The 24,724-nt window shown below is 44.5% G+C and overlaps 1 protein-coding gene across 3 annotated transcripts in view; it reads left to right on the forward strand.

The window, feature by feature from the left end:
• The window catches only part of LOC119179323 (uncharacterized), a 62,746-nt gene extending 38,362 nt beyond the window's left edge, over positions 1–24,384 (forward strand). Inside the window, exons 15-21 of one of the 3 annotated variants that reach the window (XM_075868867.1) lie at positions 688–835; positions 3,321–3,456; positions 5,566–5,676; positions 6,274–6,392; positions 8,455–8,599; positions 10,868–11,011; positions 24,271–24,384. In XM_075868867.1, coding sequence (XP_075724982.1) covers positions 688–835; positions 3,321–3,456; positions 5,566–5,676; positions 6,274–6,392; positions 8,455–8,599; positions 10,868–11,011; positions 24,271–24,318 — 851 coding nt within the window. In that variant the 3' untranslated portion in view covers positions 24,319–24,384. Of the gene's footprint in view, positions 1–687; positions 836–3,320; positions 3,457–5,565; positions 5,677–6,273; positions 6,393–8,454; positions 8,600–10,867 lie in introns of all 3 variants that reach the window. The other 2 variants (XM_075868866.1, XM_075868868.1) reach the window with 2 other exon arrangements.
• The last annotated feature ends 340 nt before the right edge of the window (positions 24,385–24,724 follow it).

Consider the following 24,724-nt stretch of genomic DNA (forward strand, 5'->3'; position numbering starts at 1 on the left):
GACTGTCCAGTGCTGCCCGACATTCGGGCCACTTGAACATTTATAAAAATATTAAAACTTAAATAAGTGCTCGACCAAATCCACTAAAATTTAACCAGTTTGTTTCTGAATGCACAAAGGTAAACCCACACAACACGGATTATGATCGAAAATTTGGTGTCTGGTCCCTTTGATGAAAAGTTATGTATACATAATTAGTATTCAAGCCAACGTAATTTGAATACATCATTAAATGTTATGGGAAAAGTAGTGTCTCATGTGAAGTGTGTTGCGCACCTCTACAAACAAAAGCCTCCACAAGTGTACACAATGCATTGGAAGCCGTTTAAAAACATGTGGTACGTGACGCGCCTCTGAAGTTTATGTGTATATGCGTACACGTGGCACCTGAAGGGGTTATGTACCAGGCATACCTGCATATAAAATTAAGTTTTTTGAAATGTCAATGTACGAAAAATTCTTGAATGTACACTCGTACCTCATTATAACAAAGTTGCATCTTACAAGAAAATAACTTTGTTATATTAGAATTAGTTATAAAAGTTATTCCTGACACTATCTATTGCAAGACTATTTTTCATTTACTTTATTATATCCGTGTTTGTTATATTGAAGTTTGACTGTATACCGGAGTGCACACTTGGTCAACATAAGGCTTCCCTCCCGATCGCTCATTCTTCCCAAAAGGCTACGGTGGCGATACAAGTCCGGAGCCGGTCAACGACACCGTTTCGGGCATGCATTGGCAGATTGGAGCCCACCGCGTCGTCGTAGCCACCCGCTGCAACTGGTTCAAGAAGGCACTCCTCAGTGGCATGCGGGAATCCATTGACCGGTCAGTGGCTGCACCTTGTGAAAAATGTTAAAGGGGCTGACAACTGCTTAGAACGCGGGATCGTGGAAAACATACGTTCAGGACAGGATTGTGACACCGTGAATTATAGTTAGATTCAAGCATCTTTCTCGCAGTCTGAGTAGGATTTAATTTTTAAATCCTGTTTAAAGTAATGAAGAAACAGTATGTTGGGCAATCTACTGGAAGAGCCTTGAAGCTAGATTATGGGGTAGTTCACTTTACCGTACGTCATTTGACTCTTTCATGTCCACCAGAGTGAGAGTTAAAATTAGAGCAGGTATATTGTTTCCATCCCTGCCCTGTACTGTGCTGCTTAAGAGGTAAAGGGAGTTGACTCTAAAAAGCAGCGCTACATCTGCGCAGCGAGCTACAGTGCAGCAACACAAGCCACTGCAGTGCGTACTGCCCGTTCCTTGTAGCACGTGTTGTGTGTATGGACCTCACATTCGAGAAAGTGGGAAATACTCTGACCATAATTTTCTCGTAACATTTTCCGCACTACCACTCCATGAGCAGGCACTCTGATCGGTAAGCTTTCCATGGCACTAAATAAAGCAGGCACCATTAAAATTGGTTGTTGGTTCTTGTAACGTGAGTCAGTCAGCGCTCGTCGAAGTGGCTGTTCTTGCCTTGGAACGTATTTTTTTCACTGCGCGCAGTCATCATGCACACAAGCAGTCAAATTGAAATCAAGTGCGCAATTATAGAACAGTGGTTTTCGGAGAGTGCGTTTAGACATTGGTGTGAACACGAGTGCATTGCAGACGAAAGTGGAGTCGGGTGTGAGAGTCGGTGACGTGCCAGTAGACGTAAAGAAAGACGAGCACGAATGTGACGTGAGCTCTGGCTAATGTGTGCAAGCACGGGGACAGAAAGTGAGGATCAACCATTTGAAAGCGGAGATTAGTTTGAGTGAATGTATGTAGTAGCACTAAATTTGTATTTTTGAAAAATACGTAAGGAGGAGCATGCTCTCCGGGACAATAGCATCGCGCAGTTTCTCTTGACAATCATATCGCGAATGTTGGTGCCGGGAAATCGTCTGAAACGGGACTGCATCAACATGGTTTTAATATAGTGTGAAAGAACATCATAAATCGAGGGTCAGCTTGTCTCAGTCTATGCCCTATGGTACATACGGATGCACTCAAGCTCTCAGATTCACATGGACATACGCGCTTACCGCGCACATACCATCCTGTACACATGCTCATTACTGCCTATTCTGCGCTTGACGTCTTGTCTTTATGTGTGTGCACTTTGAAACTTTCGTCACAAAGAAATTCATTCAAACAAGGCCATCTAGCCATATTTTATCCGACAGAACTGCCGTGTTGTGTCGGAGCACACAGACATGCGCGATGGTTTGCGCCTTGAACATAATGTCAGAGTTTGTTGTTTCTATTAGAGCTTACTATTCCTGCTGTTTCTCGCATTTACTATTTCTGCTGTCATCATCCTTGCTTTTCACCTTAGGAAGAGATGGCTTCCGCGTCGACTTCAACCCAATGCGGCTCTCACTTGGCAAAGCTTGTCACCACCGCTTCCCTGGGGGAGGGGGGGGGGCACTGACAGTGAGCTTCTTCGATTCACCAAGTCCCGCACTAGTCGCCTGCAATCCATGGATGCCTCGGCTCACAGGTTGCTACGTAATATTCCATCATTATCATGTGATCCAAACTTCCCGAGCCAGAAATACAAAATCTGTAAAAGTGCAAGAAGTCGACACAAAGCAACAAAAGAGCAAAAGTGCGTCGAAAATTTCCAGTGATTATGTTAAAATGGCTGCACGCGTGACGCACCGCCATGCGTACCGCACCGCCATACGTACCGCATCATCGTCTGCCGTCTGCCAGAAAGAAATTGTTCGGACAGTATGGGCCGTCCGCAAGTGGCCAGACACTCGAAAAACAAGCCTGCATGCAAGCGGTTCTGGACCAGTGGGCTTAGCTTCTGGTTTGTCCCTGAAATAAAGGAATGCGATGCCGGCGTCTGTAACGTGTAAATCGAAAAAGCTCTTTAAGGGGCCCCCGATTCTGACAGACATGTTGCGCCATCTTGTGGGGTCAAATGAAACATCGGGTTGGCGGCGATTTCAAACCTAGGATTCTACAAAGCGTGCGTTATGCAGCACTTTATGCGGGATCTTAGGTTTTGCTTCTGTGAGCTAAAAGGTCACACTGGTGGCCTAGCAAGCATGTGCATGTTAGTTCAGGCGCTGCAATTGGTACAGCTGTCTTTATTAAGACATGTGTGTGTGCCCCAGATTAACTAACACAACCCCTGAGCTTTCATTGTATGTCTCTGATTTCAAAGTGCAAGCAAACGCAGGCGCATTACAGTTCCAAAAAGGACAGACACAGCAGATTCGCTGGTCTAAGTCTTTTGTAGATTATCGACAGTTGGATGCATACAATTAGTGTGTCCCTCTGTCGCCATTTGCCCTCGTCTTATCCCGATGCAGGAAAATAACGGTGCACGACACGCACCCAGAAGTGTTCCACCTCTTCCTCGAGTACCTGTACCGCGGCTGCCTCGACTCGCGGCAACTCACCACCGAGCAGCTCGTCGAACTCATGCAGCTCGGCGACCGATACGAGGTGAGTTCGGCGATGGCTCACAGCGAGCCACGATTCTGCCGAGCTGGTGCAGTTCTCGCTGAGCATGCCTAAGCGTCATGAAGCACGAAGGTTTTGAAATGAGGTGCCATTTGGCTGCTTCATAAACGTAAACTCCCTGTGCTAAGTCCTTAGTTGAGGGCGTGTAGCGGCTGCTATCTGACAGAACTCGTATGACTAGAACAAAAATGTGATTGTGCGTGTGATAGACAGTCTCAAGCATTGGAGCTCACTCAAACTCACTTGAAAAATATATTTTGCGCCTAGGGCTCACTCGAACTTAGTATGTATTACAAAAAACTTCCCTCGACCAGAACGACTCAAACTTGGACTTTCTGCACTTTCTCACACTCACTCATGGCTTGTTATGAGTCAACACAACACGAGTCAGTTTGTACGCTCCGAAGTAGAATGCAGTAGCCAGAGTTCCTCTTGTCCGTAGTGCATGCCTACACGGTCGTTATTATGTGTTCAGGTGTGCATGTGCATGCGTGGCACTTTTTCTTTTGCGCTCTCGTCAGTGCACGCGTGCACATAATGTTCACGTACCATTGCCAATGGCTCATAGCCAAGTAAGGCCGATCGTAGCGAGTTTGAACTGGCTTGTAGCCAGCCAGCTGTGCCATTACTGGTGTGGTAAGGTTGTCATTGAATCAGCCTGGCTGTGGCAAAGCATTAGAGTATCTTGATTGAGGAACTGCTAGCCACTTCCTGACTGCAAAATTCTGTGCAACTCTATAAAGTCCGTCAACGACACCCGCAGTATCTGCTACCTTGCTGTACCGGTTACAACCTAAGAAAAACGTTCGCTCTATGCACAAGATTGCGGTCAAGTTGCGTTAGCTGATTTTCATTCAAATTTTAAGTACTTTTTTTTTCAGCTAATGTGTATATTACACATGCAGAGGGTTAAAAGTTTGTTGTTACTACCTAAATTATTACTTTTGGCCTAGCAGCAATTTAAGAATCTCCGACGAAATTGACCAAGGCATTCCAAGGACACGAAAGTGCACCAGAATGGGCAAGTCAACTATCTGGAAAGCTTGAAAAGTGCTTGAGGTCGCAGATATGTGTGGGCGTTATCGGACAGAGCATTTTTGCAAGTACTCGGTGGGAGGGACGGCTATGGCTGTGGGTGGAGCGGTCACTATTTTTTTTTTCAGGTTAAACCGAGTATAACTGCCACTGCACGAATCATGCAGGCTGTAGACAGGTTGCTCGGCAGTACTACGCCTTGGCGGTGGTCCAATCGTCTGTCCTTCGAATCCGGTGCACCGTGCCAATCACAGAGGAACAGTCTGTGCAACTGCCATTTTTATCGTCCTCGCTACCATATACCGTCTTCCGATTCTGTTCCTCTTGCTCCCTCAACACTTCCTCGGCATGATGTGGCAGGCTGGAACGACAGCACACGAGACAACCTCTCTACCTTGTTTCACTGGGGTTCCATTCTCCCCACAAAAACCCTGCCACCTTACTTGTGTCATTCTGTAAGTACTAATGTTATAGTCACATTAAGTACAAGTCACGGTAGCTCAGATGCAAAAGTGTTCCGCTGGTGATGGAAAATCGCCAATTCGGTTCATGCTTCGCTACTGTGTTCCAGTGGCTGTGGTGCTCAACCATGGACCTGAGGGTCATGGGATTGGATCCCAACCGCGGCGACCGCACCTTGTTGGAGTGAAAAGCTAGAGGCCTGTCTGCTTACATTTAGGTGCATGTTAAAGCAGCCCAGGTGGTCAAACTTTCCGGAGCTCTCCACTACAGCGTCTCTTATAATCATATCGTTTTTTAGGATTGTGAAATACCCAACAATTGTATGGTTGAGTTCAGTTGCCAACCATATTTCAGTTTAGTTCATCGTTCACTTCGCTTTTCCTCTTCAGTGGGTATGGTGCTCGAATGCCCTCTGTCCCTTTCGTTTTCATTGCTCTGATGATTTAAACCGTCCTGCCCCCCGCCCACTGCCAACCTGAATTTGCACAGTGTTTGCACATTGTACTACCATTGCTTATTCATCACCCTTCAAGTGAAGCTGCAGCAATTTGTCTCTTTACTCGTCTGCAATCTTGCCGTCCTGTAATCCAACAGGTTGACTTGCTGAAGCAGATCGCGGAAGACGCTCTTCGTGACCATTTGGACGAAGACTCGGCCCTCTTCCTTCTCAACTTGGCCGACCAGCTCAATGCCAGAAATCTCAGGGTAAGCGTAGCAGGGCACATCAGTGTTCACAGGCACAGCGGCGTTTACGGAGACATCGATGCTTACAAACATGAACGCAGTTACACTTGCAGTTAACGAGACTCTAGCACGACGTTGTTGCTTCACGATCTTGAGCAAGCTTTTTCGACATGAGGCAGACGAGGACGAACGAGCAAGAAACGATAAGACGCAAACGAGCACTGACCATTTGTTTCTTACTGTTTCTCAGTCTTCTGTCCTGGTTTGTTACGCGGTAGAAGAAACTTGCTTCATTTACGGACACAATGATAATATATAGACATGTCAGCGTTATAGGGAGCTGTCCAGCCACACAGCCATAAATAGAGTAACATTCACAGGTGTAAAAAGATACCCATGCACCTGGGCTTAGGACCACATTACAGAGCTGTGAAGTCAGTTGATAGTTTGTGCACATGCTGTCATCTTTCTCGTCCCTATCGTTACAACCCTGTGGCCTCACTTGCAACATTGATTAGTTCTGTCACTGTAGCATGTTCTCGTTGTCGTTAAGAAACGCCCTTAGGTTGAAGCTTCAGGTTTTTTTCAAGTGCTGATATACTTGCGCTTTTCCTTCAGAATTCGGCGCTGGAGTTTGTCGCCATCAACAAGGACGTCGTGAAAAGCGATGGCTACTCGGAGCTTCCGGACGACCTGCAGACCGAAATCATGGAGACCATTACCTGGTTCGAGCTCAGGTGCGGGATCATTCTCGTTTGTTTCCAGCGGCATTGGTGACAGTTCTTGGTGATGTGAATGCAATAATCGGCCCGCGTTGCAGCCACCGCTGTTCACCATCGGTGAGCACTGGAAATGACGAGCTGGCTCTTTGTACTATACAATTAAAGTGAGAGCCAAATAAAACCAACAGACAATGGAGCCAAGCAAAATCACATGTGGTAAGAGTTTAGTAGTAATGATGGCAGTAATAACCTATGCTTTGCGTTGGTGTTCTTCTGTGGCCTTTTGATAATTATGCAGCTCTTACTCTCCATAACGTACCTACAGTCCAAAAAATTAAGAAGATGCATGAAAAAAATGAGCGCATGTTGTGTCGAGTGCAACTTTCTTGGCGAGTAGTCTTTTTCCGCTCTCCAGAGTGCAATCTTGCTCACGTTTTCTGATACAGTGAAATTTCGGCATAACGAACTTCAGGGGGCCGCAGCAATTCGTTCGTTATTTCGAAAGGTCGTTATAGCAGAAGCCCAAAAATTAGCCATAAATACTTATTTTCCACCAACCAAAACGACTTACCTTTAAAACGGAACTCGTTTTTTGCGAGAAAAAAACAATTGTACAAGTGAACACTAAAAGAATGCACGTTTACATTAAAAAAGTCTGCATTTTTTTTTTTTTACGCGTGGAGCACAAACTTTGCAGCACGGAGGCCTCCAGCTCATCCACATTCCTGTGGTGCAATTCGGTGGTGCGATTCACTTTCTCGCTTAGCGAAAACTGCTTCCGCTTTTTGGTCGCAAGCAGAGTTTAACTCATTGTAGTAGTACAGCAGCGCGAACGCCGACTTCCTTTGCGGACGTGATACGTAATCACCGAAAAGAGATGAACACGACTGACAAGGCCTCCTGGAGCACATGTAGAAGTTGCAAAGATCAGAAAAACCCCAAGCATATGGCTGTCATCGCCTTGTCCGAAGAAAAGAAACAGCAAAAAAATAAAATTTCTTGCGTTTCGTTTTCTGCTCCCTCGCTGTCTCAGATTTTCGGCGCCCATGCTTCCTGCTCTGCAACTCCCACTCTGCCACATAGCCCTTTCCCCTCCCGTGTTGCCCTCGCCTCGGCGCTTATAAACCTGCAGCGTCGGCGTTTCAGCAAAAAGAAAGAAAAGAAAGTCGTCCTTTTGTGTTTTTTTCTCTCCGCACCGTCGCGCATGTTCAGAGAAACAAGGCGTCCGTTCATTGTGACGTCTGCTTGCGTACCGCTCCGCTGGTCGCTGTGGATTTCAGAACATGAGTTCCCTGTTCTAGGGCGCTGTTAATATAATGCGGAACTAAATTAGTGCTCGTTATTCTGAAAAGCTCAGTATTCTGAAGTGGGTAGTAGTGAAATAATTTTACTTTGAAACTATTAGCAGTTGGCACGGGATTTTTTATAAGTTCATTAATCTGAAAAGTTTGTTAATGTAGTGTTTGTTCTACCGAGAGTTCACTGTAGAATGTTCTGTCATGGAATGTTCTATTGCACCTCATGGAATTGGTCAAGGCTTGCTGATGGTCAGACGTGCGAACAGCAACGAGAAAAGGCAGTGCAATCAGTCATTTTGTCGTCTGCTGGGCAAAGCGCTGTGCCGCGTCCACCTCTCGTCTTCGTCTGTGTTTCTCACGCTGTTAGCCCCGATGAACCTGCACCAACTCTCTCAGTTTTTCATCTCATTTAGCGAATGGCCACAGAACGGATGGAGACGCCATTTCATCCAGTATAAATAAATTGTAAAAGTTATTGCGCTCTTCAGTTTCAAGCTTTGAAAAGCAATGCCCTCCAACCTTGACATTCTGTTATAATGATTCCAGACTTCTTCAGGTATTGAAAACATTTTGGAACTTTCACAACAGACGACCAAAATGTGACATATTTTTTCGGGGCATTCGTTCTTCGCATACTGGCTGTTTGCTTCCTCTTGTCCTCTCACCGCGTCACGTTCCATTCTGTCACAAAACGTGTGCAAGTCTGCACCCCTGGGTTCTTTACAAAGAACACAGTGCTTACTGACATGGTATCCCCTGTCCCTCTCTCTTCCATGTAGGAGTTCCCAGCGACCCGAAGACGTGATACCGTTTGGGTGCCAGTTCGAGCCTGCCAGTCCCAGCTCGGCGTCGTCCAGCCTACTTGACATTGACGAGTTTGCCTCGGCACTCAGCATTTCTGGGAAGGAGACGGACGCCACACAGGTCAGTTGTCGGGTCGCAGCAGGGACCGTATACCGTAAACATGGCATTGTGTCTTGGAGAAGCACTACATGTGGCGCGAAATTACAGCATACAGGTTTTTTTTCAGAAAGTAAAAACAATTTTAAAAACAAGAGGGTTCATTCTCAATTCTAGTACACCAACATTGTAGGCTTTAAAATGTGGCCCTTGTGCGTGCAGCGTTTCTAGCAGTTCCCTGGAATCGAGAAACTGAAATACTCATCAGCTCCTTCACTACAACCTCGTGAGTGACCTGGGTCATGCAGAAATCAAGAGCACCCTCCCTCTTAGCGCCTCGTTTCCGGCTAGTGCGTGTGCCAGCCCCATGCGACTCGAGCATACGGCCTGCTATAACGAGCCACTGTGCGTGCTGATCCTCATTAGCCACTAGCGACAGCCATCGAGTTTCCTGAAATTAATTAGAAGGGACTCTGCCACTGCGACCGTTCAGCGACCATGGGAAGGGTGGGTAGTACACCGATTTGCCTAGTCTTTGTACTTGCAGACGGTGAATCGCACTTGTGGCTTCGCTTATTGCCGTGTTTCGATTTTGTTTCGAAAGAAAGAATGAACCCTTTTTAGCTTTGTGACCCGATTTGAAATGGTAAGCCTGAAAGATTAAGGTGGCGAAGCGCAGCCGCTGAACATTTGCTGATTTTGTTTTGTGAGAAGACAGCTCCAATGCACACGAACCCACATGGAGCCAGAAGTGCGAGAATCAGACAAATTCGTGTACTACCCATTATTCCCATGCTCGCTGAAGCGCCATGCGTTGTAGCTCCCATAGACACTAGCACCAGAGTTTCCTCGGTGACAGCCCCCTCTCCACATTGAACTCGCTGCTGTCTGGCGCTTGTTTACCACAAGAGAAATGCTCGCACGCCTGCGACGAGAGGTCATGCTCTGCCATTGCAGGTGACTTCTTACTCGAAAGCTTTACTGGTTTTACCTTTCTGTGGTAACCGTCGCACTGCAGGCCAGTGTACTCGATTAGTCTTGCGGAGTTACCCTAATGACCCACAATTCTGTGTTTGTCTCTTCTGATGGAGTCCGTTCTCCTGCCCCACTCGTTCTTACCGCCGCGTAGTTGAGTGTGTTCTCAGGCGCGATCACGAACTTTGCACATTGATGCGGTTTGAGGTTGCTTGAAGCCAACATGACCTAACCATTACTTCTCAGATGCACAAGGGCGGGACATTTTCCCAAATAGTTGGAGTGCGGCAACTTCTGGCTGCTATGTGGTTGCGCTTCTCTGCAGGTTTTTATGTTATTCTGCCGTAGCGTTATCTCTGAAAGCAGCAAGAACGACCTGCGTAGCATATGTAAGCCACCGCTGCTGCTGCCTGCGTAGCTCCACATCACATCATACGAGTTCACCATCATTTAGCTAAAACCACAGGAGTTTGTTTACCAGCGATGCTATTTTGAAACATGTGCGAAATACAGTAGCACATGTGGAAGTAACGTAACGTTACTGCCATTTGATGCTTTAATGCACGCTAAAGCACTCGGCGGAAATCATCCCTAAGGACCCTGAAACGGTTTTGACGATTTTTTACAAAAACATTTGGCCGGTAGACCAAGTCCTAAGGGTAATTTAGAGACTGATTTCAGCTCTCTGCGTAAACTTTGTAATTTATTACAACGCTTTGAAGCTGCGACTCTCTCCAGATCACAGATCGCTGCGACTCAGCCAAACGCATTTTCAACCGCCCAAACACCAAGCGACACGATCTGCCCCTCTGACGTTATCATTTCCAGCTGATCTGATTAGCTGTGGAACGCGTAGCACAGACTGCCAGTATCGGATCAGCGGCGGGGTTCACGCGTATGTGGTCTCACACCACATCATGATGCAGGCGCCGTGAAGGCGGAGCTTTGCTCCGTGCGCTCAAAGGAAGACTTGAGGGCAGTTGAGGGTGGAAGGTGGAGCGGAGGAGGAGGGTACTCTTTTAGTACTTGTAGCTTCGTTGATAATTTGTGTTTCGATTGAACTCTAGTGGGGATGATTTGCTCCAGTAGTGGTATAATCAAAAACGGAATGTGAAAAAACGGTTTCAGGTACCCTTTAAGCTAAGCTCCAAAGCTGTTTCACTTGAGTGTGCTTCTTTAGAGTTTAAAGCATGCAAACGCACTCATTGCTTGCTTAGAAATGAACATTTGCTACAAGAACAGACCAACGCTTAATTACATATCTATAAGTAACGGGAGCGAAAGTAAGCTCACTGTTAGGTTTTTCACATTCCGCAGGCGGACCAGGGAGTCGCGCACTCCAGCGCCTGGAGCTCTCTGGAGGAGCTCCCGCTCACACAGGACTCGGCGCAGCTCGAGGTCTGCGTCGAGCAGCTGCGCGACGTCGTCGGTGAGGCGGTGCCTCGCGAGGCGCTCGTGCAGGTCAGCCTCGCAGCCGACTACGACGTCAACCGAGCCCTCAACTTCTTCTTCGCCTGAAAATGTTGAAAAAGAGATGAGGCGAGGATGGGCCGTACAGCAGCGTTTGAGGAAAGCGAAAGTTTGGGGAAAGTTGGAATGGTGCGCCCCACAGGGGGTGCTGGTAATTAGTCGGCACGAGAGGAGATAGTTTCCGCTAGCTCGGATCGCGGTGATCGGCGATGTTTTTCTTCAATCCACGAAAGAGGGGCGTTGTAATGGCGCTTTTACGCTAGCACAACAGATCGACACTATATGCACTCTAGATAGCCCGGCAGATAGCCCGCCTGCCTTAAAATGAGTGCAGGGCATTTTAGCAGTGCTGCAAAGGTAGTGAACGCTTACACTGTTAACGCACAAATGCGGTTGTTCGATTGAACTAGCGCCAAGGTTGTTTTTGTTGTTAAATTTTCATTGCAGGTGTCATGAATTTCAAAGAGGCGTGTTAATGCTTTTGTCGAAGAATCCAGTGCTGCTGGTTGCTTCACGCTTTGTTTTCGTGTTTGTGCACATTTTGTTGTCTGTTGACGGTATCGTTGATGGAATGTAACGTAAGGACAAAGCAGATGCGGTGCAAAGAGGAAAGGAACAAAGCATAGAAGCGTACCGACAGGCATGGTCGTTTTTACGCTTCGTCCACGTTTTTTTTTTTTTTCTGCGCCTTATCCGTTTTTTGCCTTAAGCATGAATCATCTAGCTCAGCAACAAGCCCTTTCGGACGCTATAGTTTGTCACAGGAAGCCTGCCTAGATATTGGGTTTTGGAAAAGCCAGTGCCCTTTATCCCCAGTTGCAGGATCTGAAATTTTGAAATTTTCAAGGCTCCCAACTGTTCAACCTCATGGCATATCTCCAAGTAGAACCATTTGACTCTTTTATTACCTCTGAAAGTGGTAAAACTTATTATGGATACATGCTCTTGATATCGCAGCATTTCTTAGAAAAGCACTGCCCTATTCGAGACGAGCGCGCACTTTTTTTGTGTTAACAAGTGCTGTGCCAAGCAACGGGCGCGACGACGCTCGTGGGATTGTAAGTTATCGGGACTCGATAGTGAGGTGTGTGGGGGTTTTGTAGAGCATAATGCCAAGACAAGGACTGCAAAAGCGACCAAAACTCTTAGCACTAGAAATACTAGATAGTTTTGAGTCTCTCTCTTTACGGGGCACCAAAGAGGAAACCCATCGTCCTCGTATTGGTAAATTATTTTTTCGCATTTCTGAAATCACCATGCTTGTTGTGAAAGGATGCACAGTACGTGAGAAAACGTGCAAAAAAGTAATGGTAGTGGGCGACGCCACCTTGAAATTCTTGTACCAAATGCTGCAATGTCATAGATTATGACGGTGTCTACTAGGGCCTACAGAGTTCCTAATCAATACAGATGAAGTGCATTATCCTCTGAGAGGGATATAGACTTGACATGCCAATTTTAGGAAATATCTTCGAGCCAATGGTACGAAAACATGAAAGATCCTCAGCGAACATTGTTGAGAGCCTAACTCGAATCCATGACTTCGTTGGTGGAGATTTGACCATGACGTGCGGAAATTAGATTTTTACTTATATTTTCTCCTTTGTTAATTAATCCTGTGGTAGAGGCATTGTGTTTGTATCTGTGGTTTTGACATGTGAACCTAAGCACGGGTATTTAAGTGTTATTGTGATCCTCAGTGAACACTGTTGGGAGCCTAACTCGGAAATGCTTGGTAAAGCCACGCACACTTGAAGTCTTTGTATTAGCTTTTGTTTTCAGGCCTGCTTTAGCAAGTTGTTCTGTTCTAGAACAAAATGCGTTCATAATTAGGCGTTGATTGCCAGCTCCACTGGCTGTTGCTGGCTCCCGCGTTAAAATTACAAAATTTGCAGGGTGTGGTTGCATGAATATGCTGCTCTCGCATCGTCACTGTAATGTGCGCCTCTGACAAGTGATGTTTACTGTGCGCAAGACACACTGCACAGTTTCCTCTCTGTAATCTTTCTCTGTGTTCGTTCCCGTCGTGGCAAAGACGCAGGTCAGACGAACGATTGAAAAGACATTCTTGTTCAGGGTTCCACTTACGCGGAACCCGCATTTGTGTCGCGTTGTGTCTTCGAGTGATGGTGTAGTGCGATACGAGTGGTCACGACGTGGCTGCGACTGGTAGTTGCGCATGACTCGGACCGTAACGAAGATCGTACATTCCGCGAGTGCCAGCTGCGAGCATCGTTGTTGTTGCCAATTTCCGAGAATCGCCGTGGCCGCTGCCTCGTCTTTCGCATTTTACGGTCGCACCCTCTCTCGTAGCGAGAGAATGGTCGACGGGACAAGAAAACGTCGGAAATACAAAAATGGTGTGAGTGTCTTTCAAATCTGCTGCGCTCTCAGTAAGCAGCATCGCGTGCTTTCGGGTGCAAGCCCTCTTGTTACGTGTCTACTTGAAAACCCGAGCTTTCTGGGCGATGTCTTAACTTTGCTCTTTGTGTGGAAGCGTTTGTTGGCACATACGCGCACAATTGTATGGAATCACGGAGATGGTGGACACCTAGTAAATAGTGTGTCAGTGTTAACGGGCGCAAGACTGTGGATTGTGGGTTATGGTTGCTGATTTAGGCCCAGTTTTGTCATCAGTACTCCAATGCATCGATTAAGCAAACCTCGTTATTGCAAGTTATAGCTTGAACAACAGCAGTCTCCCACAGTGTTGACTAGGAAACTGCTTCAATATTTTGACGTCTCGTAAACCGGGTATGAAGTGTGACAGTGCTAATAATAATACCTTCGACTAAGGCATTTGCGACTTTCATATGTGATCCTCCTGCATATTCTTGTTGACGTGTTTAAGAAACAGGAAAGCTGTGGCTGAAAATGCAATTGTGTCCTAAGGACACGTTTTTGTCACTAGTCCAGTTATCCTGAACCGAGTGTGAACAGCATTTGTCGTCTAGGCTCTGCCAGGCATCGTAGTCAATTGGAAAACCTGACAATAGTGACAACAGGTCTTAGGAAAGTGATTCATGTATGTGTGAATGTGCGAATCATCTGCCAAAAAGGTTTACTGCACGAGCCTTCCGTCTTTTTGTGGTGTAGCCCTTAATGAAGCCTGCGAGATATGATATAGAGTCTCATACAAGTCACTTCATAAGCATCATTCTTGTTGCCACGTTTGCTCGCGTCGTGTTATGTTCAGTTTCGTCGGCGTGACTTTCTAGCTTGCTTCAGTGTACAGTCGTTTGCGTGCGTTTTCGGTCTCCAACTTCATTCATAACCAAGGGTCGTCATTAGGCTGGCCTGCGCGACTCGACGTGTACCGCACTGCATTGAGACACTACTGAAGTCTGTCTGCTTCTACTTCACCCTTGTTCTCGCGCCCTCGTCTCAATGCACTGGCATAGTTAAAGCGGTCAAATCGCGTCGATTCCAAATCGGGCGGACCGTTGAGATTTCCCGACATTTTCTTCGACTTGAGGGAAGTGGAGAGAAATGTGGTCCAAGCAGAATTCCGAGTCGTCACAAACAGTGACATACAATCTCTTTGGACTGTGGTTTTCGAAAGTATTGCGAAACGACGTGCCACGGGGGCCACTGAATGCAGCTGATTCGTGTCCGTGTTGCCTATGTTTTGATGGAGCCTGCCGGCACTCCTTGCAGCCCCAAATGTGCATTTTAAAAGACTCTACTACTAAGTACAAGCACTTTCTCGTCCACCTTGACTATGCTGCTTGACACTCACACACATAAGTTGCAACTGAGCCTTGCTTGTCACTTCATCGCTTTCGTATGTGCTAAAGCTTGCGTATAGCTGAAAACCATTCAGGCTCATTTGCACTACCAGGACTAACAAGTTAGCTCAGGAAATTGTCGTCAGTCGAGTGTAACTAATAGGTCTACCAAGCATTTTTGGTTTTAGCGTGCTTTATCTAGTCACTACACTCTCATTCTTTTTTTATTTCCCGCACTCTTCTCCTAGTGATCCCTGTTAAGAGCTTATGTTGCTTGTACGTTAAACGGCATTTGTTGGCATAACGTAACTTCACTAGAATACATTAATGGCGACACCTGACAGCTCTGGCAGTGTGTGCAGCTGTGGCCCCAGTCAACGTTGACTCAGGCTACTGTCATTACTTGAAAAGCTTTCGGTGCAGCAATGCCTTCGACCCATTCGAAGATTTTTCTCAGGCACACTGTTGCATGATGTGTGCCAATATCTGCCGCATTGACAGTGTTCTGAAACACTAGATTTTTGTATAGGTGTCTATAGCTTTGTTCGTTATCTCTAGGTAATGGAAGACGTATTCGAGTTGATATATGACCGTTGCATTCGATAGTGTATCGTCACGTTACGTGTGCCGGTGCATTCGTGACAGCGATAGAGGTCAGAAGCAAAAAGTTGGGTTGTTAGAAGCCATTATAGCTGTGTTTTGCTGAGGCGGCGGTGAAAAGTGTATTCAACGTGATATTTAATTGTTGCCTGTATTTGCTTACTCATATCGTGACATCGCATTTGTCTATGTCTTTAGGACAGCGTTGCAGGTGATGACCGTTGTAGATTTGTGTTGTTGCATCCATGTTTGTTTTTTCCAAGTGATAGAAACCACATTTCACATGAGGGCACTTTTGCTACACATATTCAATATTTGTTATAAGTGCATTATCACGTGTGTCACTGGGCTAAAGAAAAACGTGTATTTATTTTGCTGTACGTTCAAACCTCATTATAACAAAGTTGCACCTTATATGAAAATAAGTTCGTTATACTTGAAGATTCGTTGTAAAGGTATACTATTAACACTATATATCTAATGCAAGACAATTTTTCATTTACCTTGTGTTAACCGATAATTCATTATTGAAATGTAAAAGAGAAACTGCTGACAGAAGTGCATGCACCGAGTTCTAGTGCGCTTGTTTTGCAAGTGAAAAAAAAAACGTTCGTACAGGGCATATGCCGTTTCTACAGAGTGCTGTGACGTGACAGCCGCTCCAAAGAAAAACAAGGAACAAGCTCTACTCCTTGAAGAGTGGATATGTATCACCCTTGGCATTAACCTTTCCCGTGCCGCCCTCACGATAGTCTCCTTAAGGTTTCATGGGCGATTTGTTTTCTGCATTTGCAACGCATTACAAGTTTCGGGTGGCAACAAGTTTTCTCGTTCGTCGAAATGCAGCGATATTTGACCCGGGCGACAAACACGAGAGACAACTCCGCATGTATTAGGCTTGTCAAACAAGGACAGCTCGAAAGTAGTGCTCACTTGTGTTTCTGTCTCCGAAAGTTACGGAGGACCACCTCCCTCCACTTCGTCAGGAAAGAATTCTTGCTATAACGGCTAAATGACAGAAAAAGTTTGTTTCTCTTTTTTTTTTTTCATACTCTTCCATTTGTACGTGGCTTTGCAAGCGAAGATTGGTTGATTCACGAATTATCGGCTCTGCGCTGCCACGTGTTGGTAGGGTCCAGTAAACCCCGTCGACTGCATCCAGGGAAAATTGTGCTAAACTTTTCTCATTTGTTGCTTGAAAAAGCCATGCCACCTTTACTAAATGTTTTTGTCTGTGTCACAACATAGTGAATCGTGTTAGAGCTCTGTTAATATTAAAGTGAAGTTCCAGGACGTTTAAGTGAGATCAGTGAACAATAAGCGTTTCTTTTAACCAAAGGGATTTGCATAGCATTTCTATCTGCCAGTTGCGCTTCCCTGTCACATTTCGTGTACTCTTTTACAGCCTACGCTACTAAACCAAAGATATCAGTTTTATTTTTATTGCTGTCTCAATGGGAGGTTTTGTTTTGTTATTCATGCTGTGTCATGCTTCTTGAAATCGAAGCTTGTTTTTTTTTCTCTCTCTCTCTCTCTCTCTCTTTCGAGGGCATTGAAAATGAAGCTGGGTCTCTCAAAAACCTGTGGGCCCTATTCTTTGTACAGTTGGTTTTAATGTAACTAAGAACTTATGATGTCACAACTTATTTCCAGTTTTCTTTGTGTACATTCCTGATGTTGGCGCTGTTTCGAGCAGCTTGAATTGAAATGTCTCTGTTTATGGTAAACACGCTTTATCGGGCTTGTACTAAGTCGTGGATTTGCGTCCAGTTGGTCGTAATAGCCATGTATCAGCTGTTTGTTCTTCAGTTTCATCCCCTTCAAACCTGTCACGCAGTCGTCAACTGGCAAGAAAGTGTGAACCTTGTTGTGGAGTGATTAGATGTTAATAACTCGTGCTATGATTGTCTATGTTCCAATCTCATATTTGATCATATTTTGAGCTCCCAGATCGAGATGTCTGAGGAGACTGTGAGCCTTATAGCGAAAAAGGTAACCTGACAACATGATGGGCACTGTAGGCTGAACTCTTCCATTTCATGGGCTCAGTGCTTGTGCCATTGTACTGCTTGTTTACTTTCATCACTTTAATCTTTCATGCTCACTCCAAGAAAACTAGCATTTTGGTTGTGAACATTGACGTCATGTAGCCCTGTACAATGGTATGACCTCAATGGAGTGACTTGCACCTAAAAATTTTAACTATAACCAACACCTTGCATAGACACACTACTCAGCGGCCCAACACTTTTTCAAAACCTGCTTTTAGCTCAGGCTTGGCCCATTTTTTGGCCTAACGTTAGGCGTAACAAACCTTGGGCACAGAGTAAGTTGGGCTTAGCGAAACAGTCGGCTTAACAAGTTATTTAAGCATGGTAGCAGTTTGTTAATATGAATTGAGTTTCTCAGCTAAATGTAGCTGTTATGTGTACAAGTGGGCCGATATCATTCATTGTAACCTATCGTGACTTCAGTGGATTACAGTTACTCAATTTTCCTAATGCTTAGTCCTGTAACCTTAATTTGAAAGGCAAGGGTAAGTTTTCGGCGTGCGAATGCAGGAGGCTGGACCTATCACGTGGAAGTGCTCAGCAGATGAAACTTGGGGCTCTACAGCTCTTCCAATGCTCTCGTTTAGCAACTCTCCTATGTCATGGCGCGAAACAGCAATGCTAATGGGTCCTGACGGTTAATAACTTGACAAGAGAATGACAGCTTGCCAGTTTGCATTTGTGTAAATGCGCTAGATGATCATGAAAGGCATACACTTATACGTTGCTCTCTTGTGTCCATCTAGACTTTTAGCATTGTTGTTTTTGTTTTTAATTCTGCACACATTTCTGTGCAGCGCTTTGGTGTACACGCTTGAAACTCTGATCTTTCAGTGATTTGATGGACGTGTTGCCAAGTCGATGTGGATGTTGCCTTGTAAGATGTCTCTCATTATGAACAAAAGCAAGCCTGTTAAGCTTTTATGTAATATGGCTTTACGATTAGTGCTATACGCATATCATGCACGCATCGACAAAAGAGCTTACCTTCACATGCGACGCATGTTTAGTGCATCTCCACAATAATCACCGAAGCGCGCTTTCCCTCTGTTTTGTTCTCGTTCAGAGACTGTCAATGCATTCACTATGAAGCACAGCTTATCTGAGATCAACATTTTTTTTGTTTGCAGGCTTTCTTCGTTTGCTCATTTGAAATTTTAAGTTTGTGCCCTTTGATAAGAGATCCGTTCCTTTTAACACAACACAAACCTTTAGGGTCATGTTCGTCCACTTTCCGCGGACCTTGGCAAGAACCTCACGCGCTGTCCAATGTTAGGACGGTGTCCGCCATTCTTAACAAAATCTCGGACGCTAGACAATCTGGTGACAATACAGCATGGTTGAAATTCTTGTTGATGACATTTCGATTGTCAGTTTCACGGTAGAGAATTGTTGGAGGGGCCTTTGTGCTTTTTCACTCATTTTGAGATGCGGAATGGGTTACTTGAACTGTCTAAAAGCTCTTTGTGTACACATGTTAAAGAAATGACAACCTTTCATCAAACTAGTAAAAGGGCAAAACAATTCTTTAATTGTTGTGCTGGTTCTAGCTGTGAGGTGAAATGTACACGAAACTTGTGCTAAGCTTGTTGGGCACTCCCTCCACACCTAAAAACTTTGTTTTAGCACTGTGGCCCTTGCTGCATTGAATCTGATAAAGCTTTAAGAAAAATCTAATGAGCGGAATTGTGCTGTAACTCTGTGAGCAGCTGCTACATCATCACAGGTACTGATGGCTTGTAACGAAAGGCAATTGAACTGTATGAATATATATTAGCATACCAGTCTCATCATTTATGCTAAACACAACGATGTGCTAAAAAATCTTTCCGCAAGATTTGCAGTTACAGTGCTTGTTATCATTATTACATTTATTGTGCTACAATGCTTACATAGCCTTAACTGTGGGCATTACGTGGGCTGGAGACGTATAAACCGTATTCACATTTGCCAACGTTTCTTGGTTGTCAACAGCAGTGCTTTTAAAGTATAACAGCGATATTAATGAGCTTTAAATCTTGGTATTTTGCTAAACCCCCTTTTCCTGTTACTATCGTTGATATTATTTCAAAAATTGAAAAACACCCAAATTAGGATCGCACTACACTGTACTTTGAGATTATCTTATTATGCAAGTGTGATAGTGCCTGAATATTTAATATAAAAAGAAAAAAAGTAGGATAGACCCTGGTATTGTAACTGTGCAGTGTAATAATCTGTGAAGGAAATCCTTAAATTGGGCTTTAAGTTTGCATCCTTGCATCTCAGTGTTTTATCGGTATCATAAGTTCATTGTCTGCCATTCAGCACCTTTTGGTAAACACTCATCCTGACCAAATTAGAAAGAGCGGTGGGCCCTATGATCACCCATAGAGTGGGAACATAATAACTAGGAGCCAGGCTTAGGAGTTCTGCATAAAAGCTTGTGTACTGGAACTTATATGCAAATCACCAAGTTGGAAATGTGATAGCCATTATAACCGTGTGACGTTAGGTCACTCGCATGGGTGAATCTCAACGAATCGCCCAAAAACTCGTGGCTGAATTGGATAGAGCGGCCGAATATTTGGTTGAGTCTGAAATTTTGCGAAGTCGGTGTGGTGGCTGTTGGCACCATACTTGTAGGTGCCACCGAAACCTGAAAGACCTGGGAAGGTCTTGGCAAGAGTTACATTTTTCAGGACTTTGTTTATAGGAATAATGAGCAGTTGTTTCACTGCATAGAGAACTTTTCCTGAACTACAATATTTCCCTTCTTTGACAATAACGCAGACTTGGGACAGTTACTAGTCACTAACAAAAGCATTACTAGGAACCAGTTACTTTCTCAGGCAACTTCAAACTGTGAGGCCTACTTTTTGTGCTATAGCAACAGCGTTACTCTATCGCAGTTGACAAATGCAAACGACTGTCGAAAAAGTAATGACTTTTCGTGAATGAAGTAACAAAGTTGTACAGTGCTAAATATTCACCTGTCACAGAAACGTAGTGATCGCTCATTGCTATAAACCTAAATTCAAACAAACAACATATAATCGGTCTGTGGCATTTTAATTGCTGTATTAACAATGAACATCTCTTGATCAGCTGTGACCCTTAACTGTACTATTAGACCTCATCACAAAGAATTAGACGTGAAAATAATTGTTATAACCAAAAATTTGTCATGAACATATATATACTTAGCGTTGCGATTGATGGCGAGACCTTTCTTCATTTGGTACTTTGTGATATCCAGATTAGCTATATCAAGATTTATTCGTAAGAAGTCACCCTGAATCAAAACTTGTAACTGTGACGGGGTAACTTTTTCTATTTCATTTGAATCGGACTGCTATACCGCTTTTATTTTTACTTTTTTCTCTCTCCCTCTGGTAATCGGTACGGGACTGCTGCAATACATTTGCAAATGTGTCTTTCAGTCTGTGACTATAGAATCGCTAGGCTTGACACTTCTTTAGGGGCAGATCTGACGCATTGGTGAGTTTCTTCTTGGCACGTCACTTATGATATTCAATGTTATTATCACCAACTAAAATAGAGCGAAGGGAACAGGTGCTGGTGCTCATTACAGTATCACTATGTTGCTGCGTGTTATGTTTAAGCCTAGTCGCAGCACCGCGACTAGGCTAGCTGTCGTTACATTCCCAAGTCATTGAGGTGCGTTGTTGAGTTGGAATTCTTTAGTGGCAAATGGTTCTATACATTATGTTTTACACTTAGAATCGAGCTGCTTTTCTTAGCAAGTGCTACATTTATGTGATTAAAGAAGTCTGTGATTACTTTTTCTTTTTCTTTTTTTCTCCCAGTTTTGTAGGGTCGCCCCGTAGGTACACTTACCTATTTGATTTACTCCTTCTTTGTAGAGTGTTTCTCGTGCCCACCTCTGTGAAATGTCGATACGTAGACAGCAGGCATGTACCGACAATTGTGCTGTGTTGTTGCCTTTGTACCTGTGTTTGACTGTTTGTTTCCTACCTGTATTTAAGTGTATTCAGGCTTGTTCATTAACGCTTGTTGTGTTACGCTGTTACATTTCACACGCTGGTTCGAGTACGGGCGCATCGCTTTATAGGGATAATCACAATGGGGATCTTGAAGCGCCAGTGGACGGACATGTTTTGTGAAATCGGTGACACCAATACTGTTCCGGTGGTAAACGAAACGAAGTAGGGCAAAAAAAAAGTGTGTAATACGGCCATTGGGCTTAACATCATTATCAAGGCTAAACCAGGCCTGCTGCATGACTGCTCTAGACAAGCTTGATCCATGCTGTCCAGTCTGCTTAATCTGGCACCGTTTTATCGAGCGCTTTGGTCGTATTTTACGTTGGCCATTCTAGTTCTTGTACGCCATGTGATTTTTACGTTTTGGCAAGAATCCCACTTCCCTTTCTAATTTGTTCCTCTAAAGAATGCCGCACGTTCTTTTTTAGTTTTTGTACGGCACTTCACTTGTTGCATGCGGTGAGAAATGATGACCAAACGTCGTGACCTCTTTCTTCGTTACGGCAGTGGACGAAATCTGCTTTTTCTTTTACCCCTGCGTGTTGTCTTTCTTTTACTGAAGAAGATGTTGGGTCTATCACACATTTTATACCTCTATATACATACACACATATGCATATGCATATATATATATATATATATATATATATATATAATATGTTGCTGTTGTTGCTGTAGTTTATTGACATGCTGTTGCTGACGGCTTCTCGCGCGCTTTCAGGTATGCCGCTTGTGTAGCCACTTTTGCACCGTGTATGTACGTCTGTAGTGAGTGTTGATTATAGTGCGTCTGGCCGATTTGGCAGTGAGCTTGCCTTGGTTTCTCGCACGTCGTTTTCAGAAGTTTGGTGGTCTGCCGTTACTCTTACTTAACTTAACAACAGCTAGCCGTCGGTCTAGGGAGCCTTTGGACCACTGTAACCCGATGTTGGCCAGTTAAGTTTTGCGAATGCCCACTTACTGTTCAGAATCAGTTTGTTTTTGTGTGTAAGAAATCGTTAAATGGTAATCGACATGCTGCATTCGATACGCTTGTCATACAGGCAGAGTTAGCGTCACTTTGTCCGTACACTGATATGGAGGAAAGACAGACAATAGTGTTTTGCAGTTGAGGCAATCGATTGACGAATCGGTAGGAACAACTTGAACTATATTTATTTTACGCAACACTGTCTAAATAGAGATGTGGTGTCGGTTATACAGAGTAACCCATTACGGTGGTCTCATGGTTACAGTGCTCCACTGATGACCTAAAGGTCACCTTATGGAATCCCGGTCGAAGCGGTCACAGTTTCAATGAAGGCCCTTACACTTAGTTAGGTGCATGTCAAATAACTACAAGTGGCTGAAATTCATGGAGCCCTCCACTATGACAACCTTTGTAATCAAATTGTGGGTTCGTGATGTTAAACCTAGCTATTATTATTATTTATAGAGTACTTTGAGTGATAATATTGCAAATTAAGTAAATTTTTATAGTAGTATCGACATTTTCAATCATCGTGAAGCGAGCCACAGATTACAGTAGCTGCATGGGCGTTAAGGAGGCAGCCACTGCAAAGCACAGACATGTGCATCGCTATGGCGGCATTGTGTGCGAGGTGCGCCTGTGTCTAAGCGCGAAATTTTAAAAAAAAAGAAAACCTGCATTTTGATTTTCAGTAATTTTGCAATGCCATGAGTGAATTAATAGGCATATTCAGATATGCATCAGCAGTAACCATGCCGAAAAGCCACGCCATTTGTAATGCTTCCCGTCTAAATTTTTTTTTTTTTTTCAAACACAAATTGCAGATCAACGCAGGCCATGTTGTGGTTCTGCAAAATGACATACATTAATTGGGACACTGTGTGCCATTCATGATGTCCATGTGTTGGCACACCGGCCAAGGTGTGCGTGTTTTTCTTAGCTCACGTTTCAGTGGTCCATAAGCTTCTCATCATCACACTGACATGGGACGCACCCCAAAAAACTTTTTGGAGCATCGCCCCAGATATGGTGGCTGAACGAGGTCGAGCTGCCTTTATACTGCTAGCACATCCGCTAGTGGGTGTTTTTGTGGAGGCACGGTGGTGCCTTCGGGTATGACTTGTAGCCAATGTGGTTTTGTTTTGATGCAGGGGAATCACACCATATGCCCGTGCGCTTTGATTTAAGTAAGCATAGAAAAAACCTAAAGTGGCCTAAATTATTCCAGAGTTTGCCATTGTGGCATGTCTCATAATGATATAATGGTTTTTGCATGCAATATTCTATCATCGTTCTCGTGGGCTTTCATTTTAGATGTTATTTTGTTAAATGGTGTAAAGCAGTGAAGGTGCTCCATCACCTACACTTCAGCAACATCCAAAACAATGACGAGGCCAATATTTAACACTGGCTTTGTCTAATTTGGCCTAAAAGTTTAGCATGTATAAACATTTACTTCTGCTTTTCATTTCTAGGCTGTGCGACTAGTTGTGGAGCATTTCGTTTGCTAACAGTTTGTTTGGGATTCACTAGTGTTTCTTGGCGAGGTCAGCAAGAGAAAATTAGCTGCTAGCTTGGTTTCACCTTACCAAAATTGAACCATAGCTTAGTAGTGTTGCATTTTTTGGCTTGAATTCACTGACGGAAGGAAAAGCAGACTTTCCGTGCTTGCGCGATCACCGTTGACCGTATTTTCACGTCACTGCTTCATGCAGCCCGCACCTAGGTGGCGCCACCGTACCTAGCACTGCAAGCCACAGTTCGTCCTGGATAAGTTTGTGTGATGCTGTTCTTATTTTGGAGTTTCTCGCCTCTATATTGTGCACCTATGCTTTGAATGGTACCAACGCACGTGAGGCCATACTGAAGTTGTCTTGTCTCTGTATCTTTCTAGAACACCGAGAGTCATTTATACGGCCACACCTCCCTTCAGCAGGGTTGATCTGTTTAGCCAACAACCCCTTTTGTGAGGAATATGGCAAATAAACGTACTGTGAAACTTTTGTCACCGAGAGCCTCGTGTTTTCTTTTGCATACGTGTCCCTATGTGCATTGCGGCCCGGAAAAAATTAGAGGACCCTAAAGCTTCGCCTTTAGGAGTTGATGGCAACAGCGGCATCCTATTCGTAGTGCATACTTCAAACACTTAGTGTATGAAACCTTTTCGAATTTGCTATGCTCCCACTATGTGGCCTTGAGGAAATAGGGGCAGTAGTGCCTTTTGTAGTGGGGTGCCTGCTTTCAACCGCGGAGCCATTAGGACAATCGCATATTCTGATGCCCGTTGGCAATGCACGCTTGTGCAAGGCATTACTGCATTACTTCATGTAGCATTGTGAACCATCTAT

This window comes from Rhipicephalus microplus, chromosome 7 (genome assembly GCF_043290135.1).
Source record: "Rhipicephalus microplus isolate Deutch F79 chromosome 7, USDA_Rmic, whole genome shotgun sequence".
Lineage (NCBI taxonomy): Eukaryota > Metazoa > Arthropoda > Arachnida > Ixodida > Ixodidae > Rhipicephalus > Rhipicephalus microplus.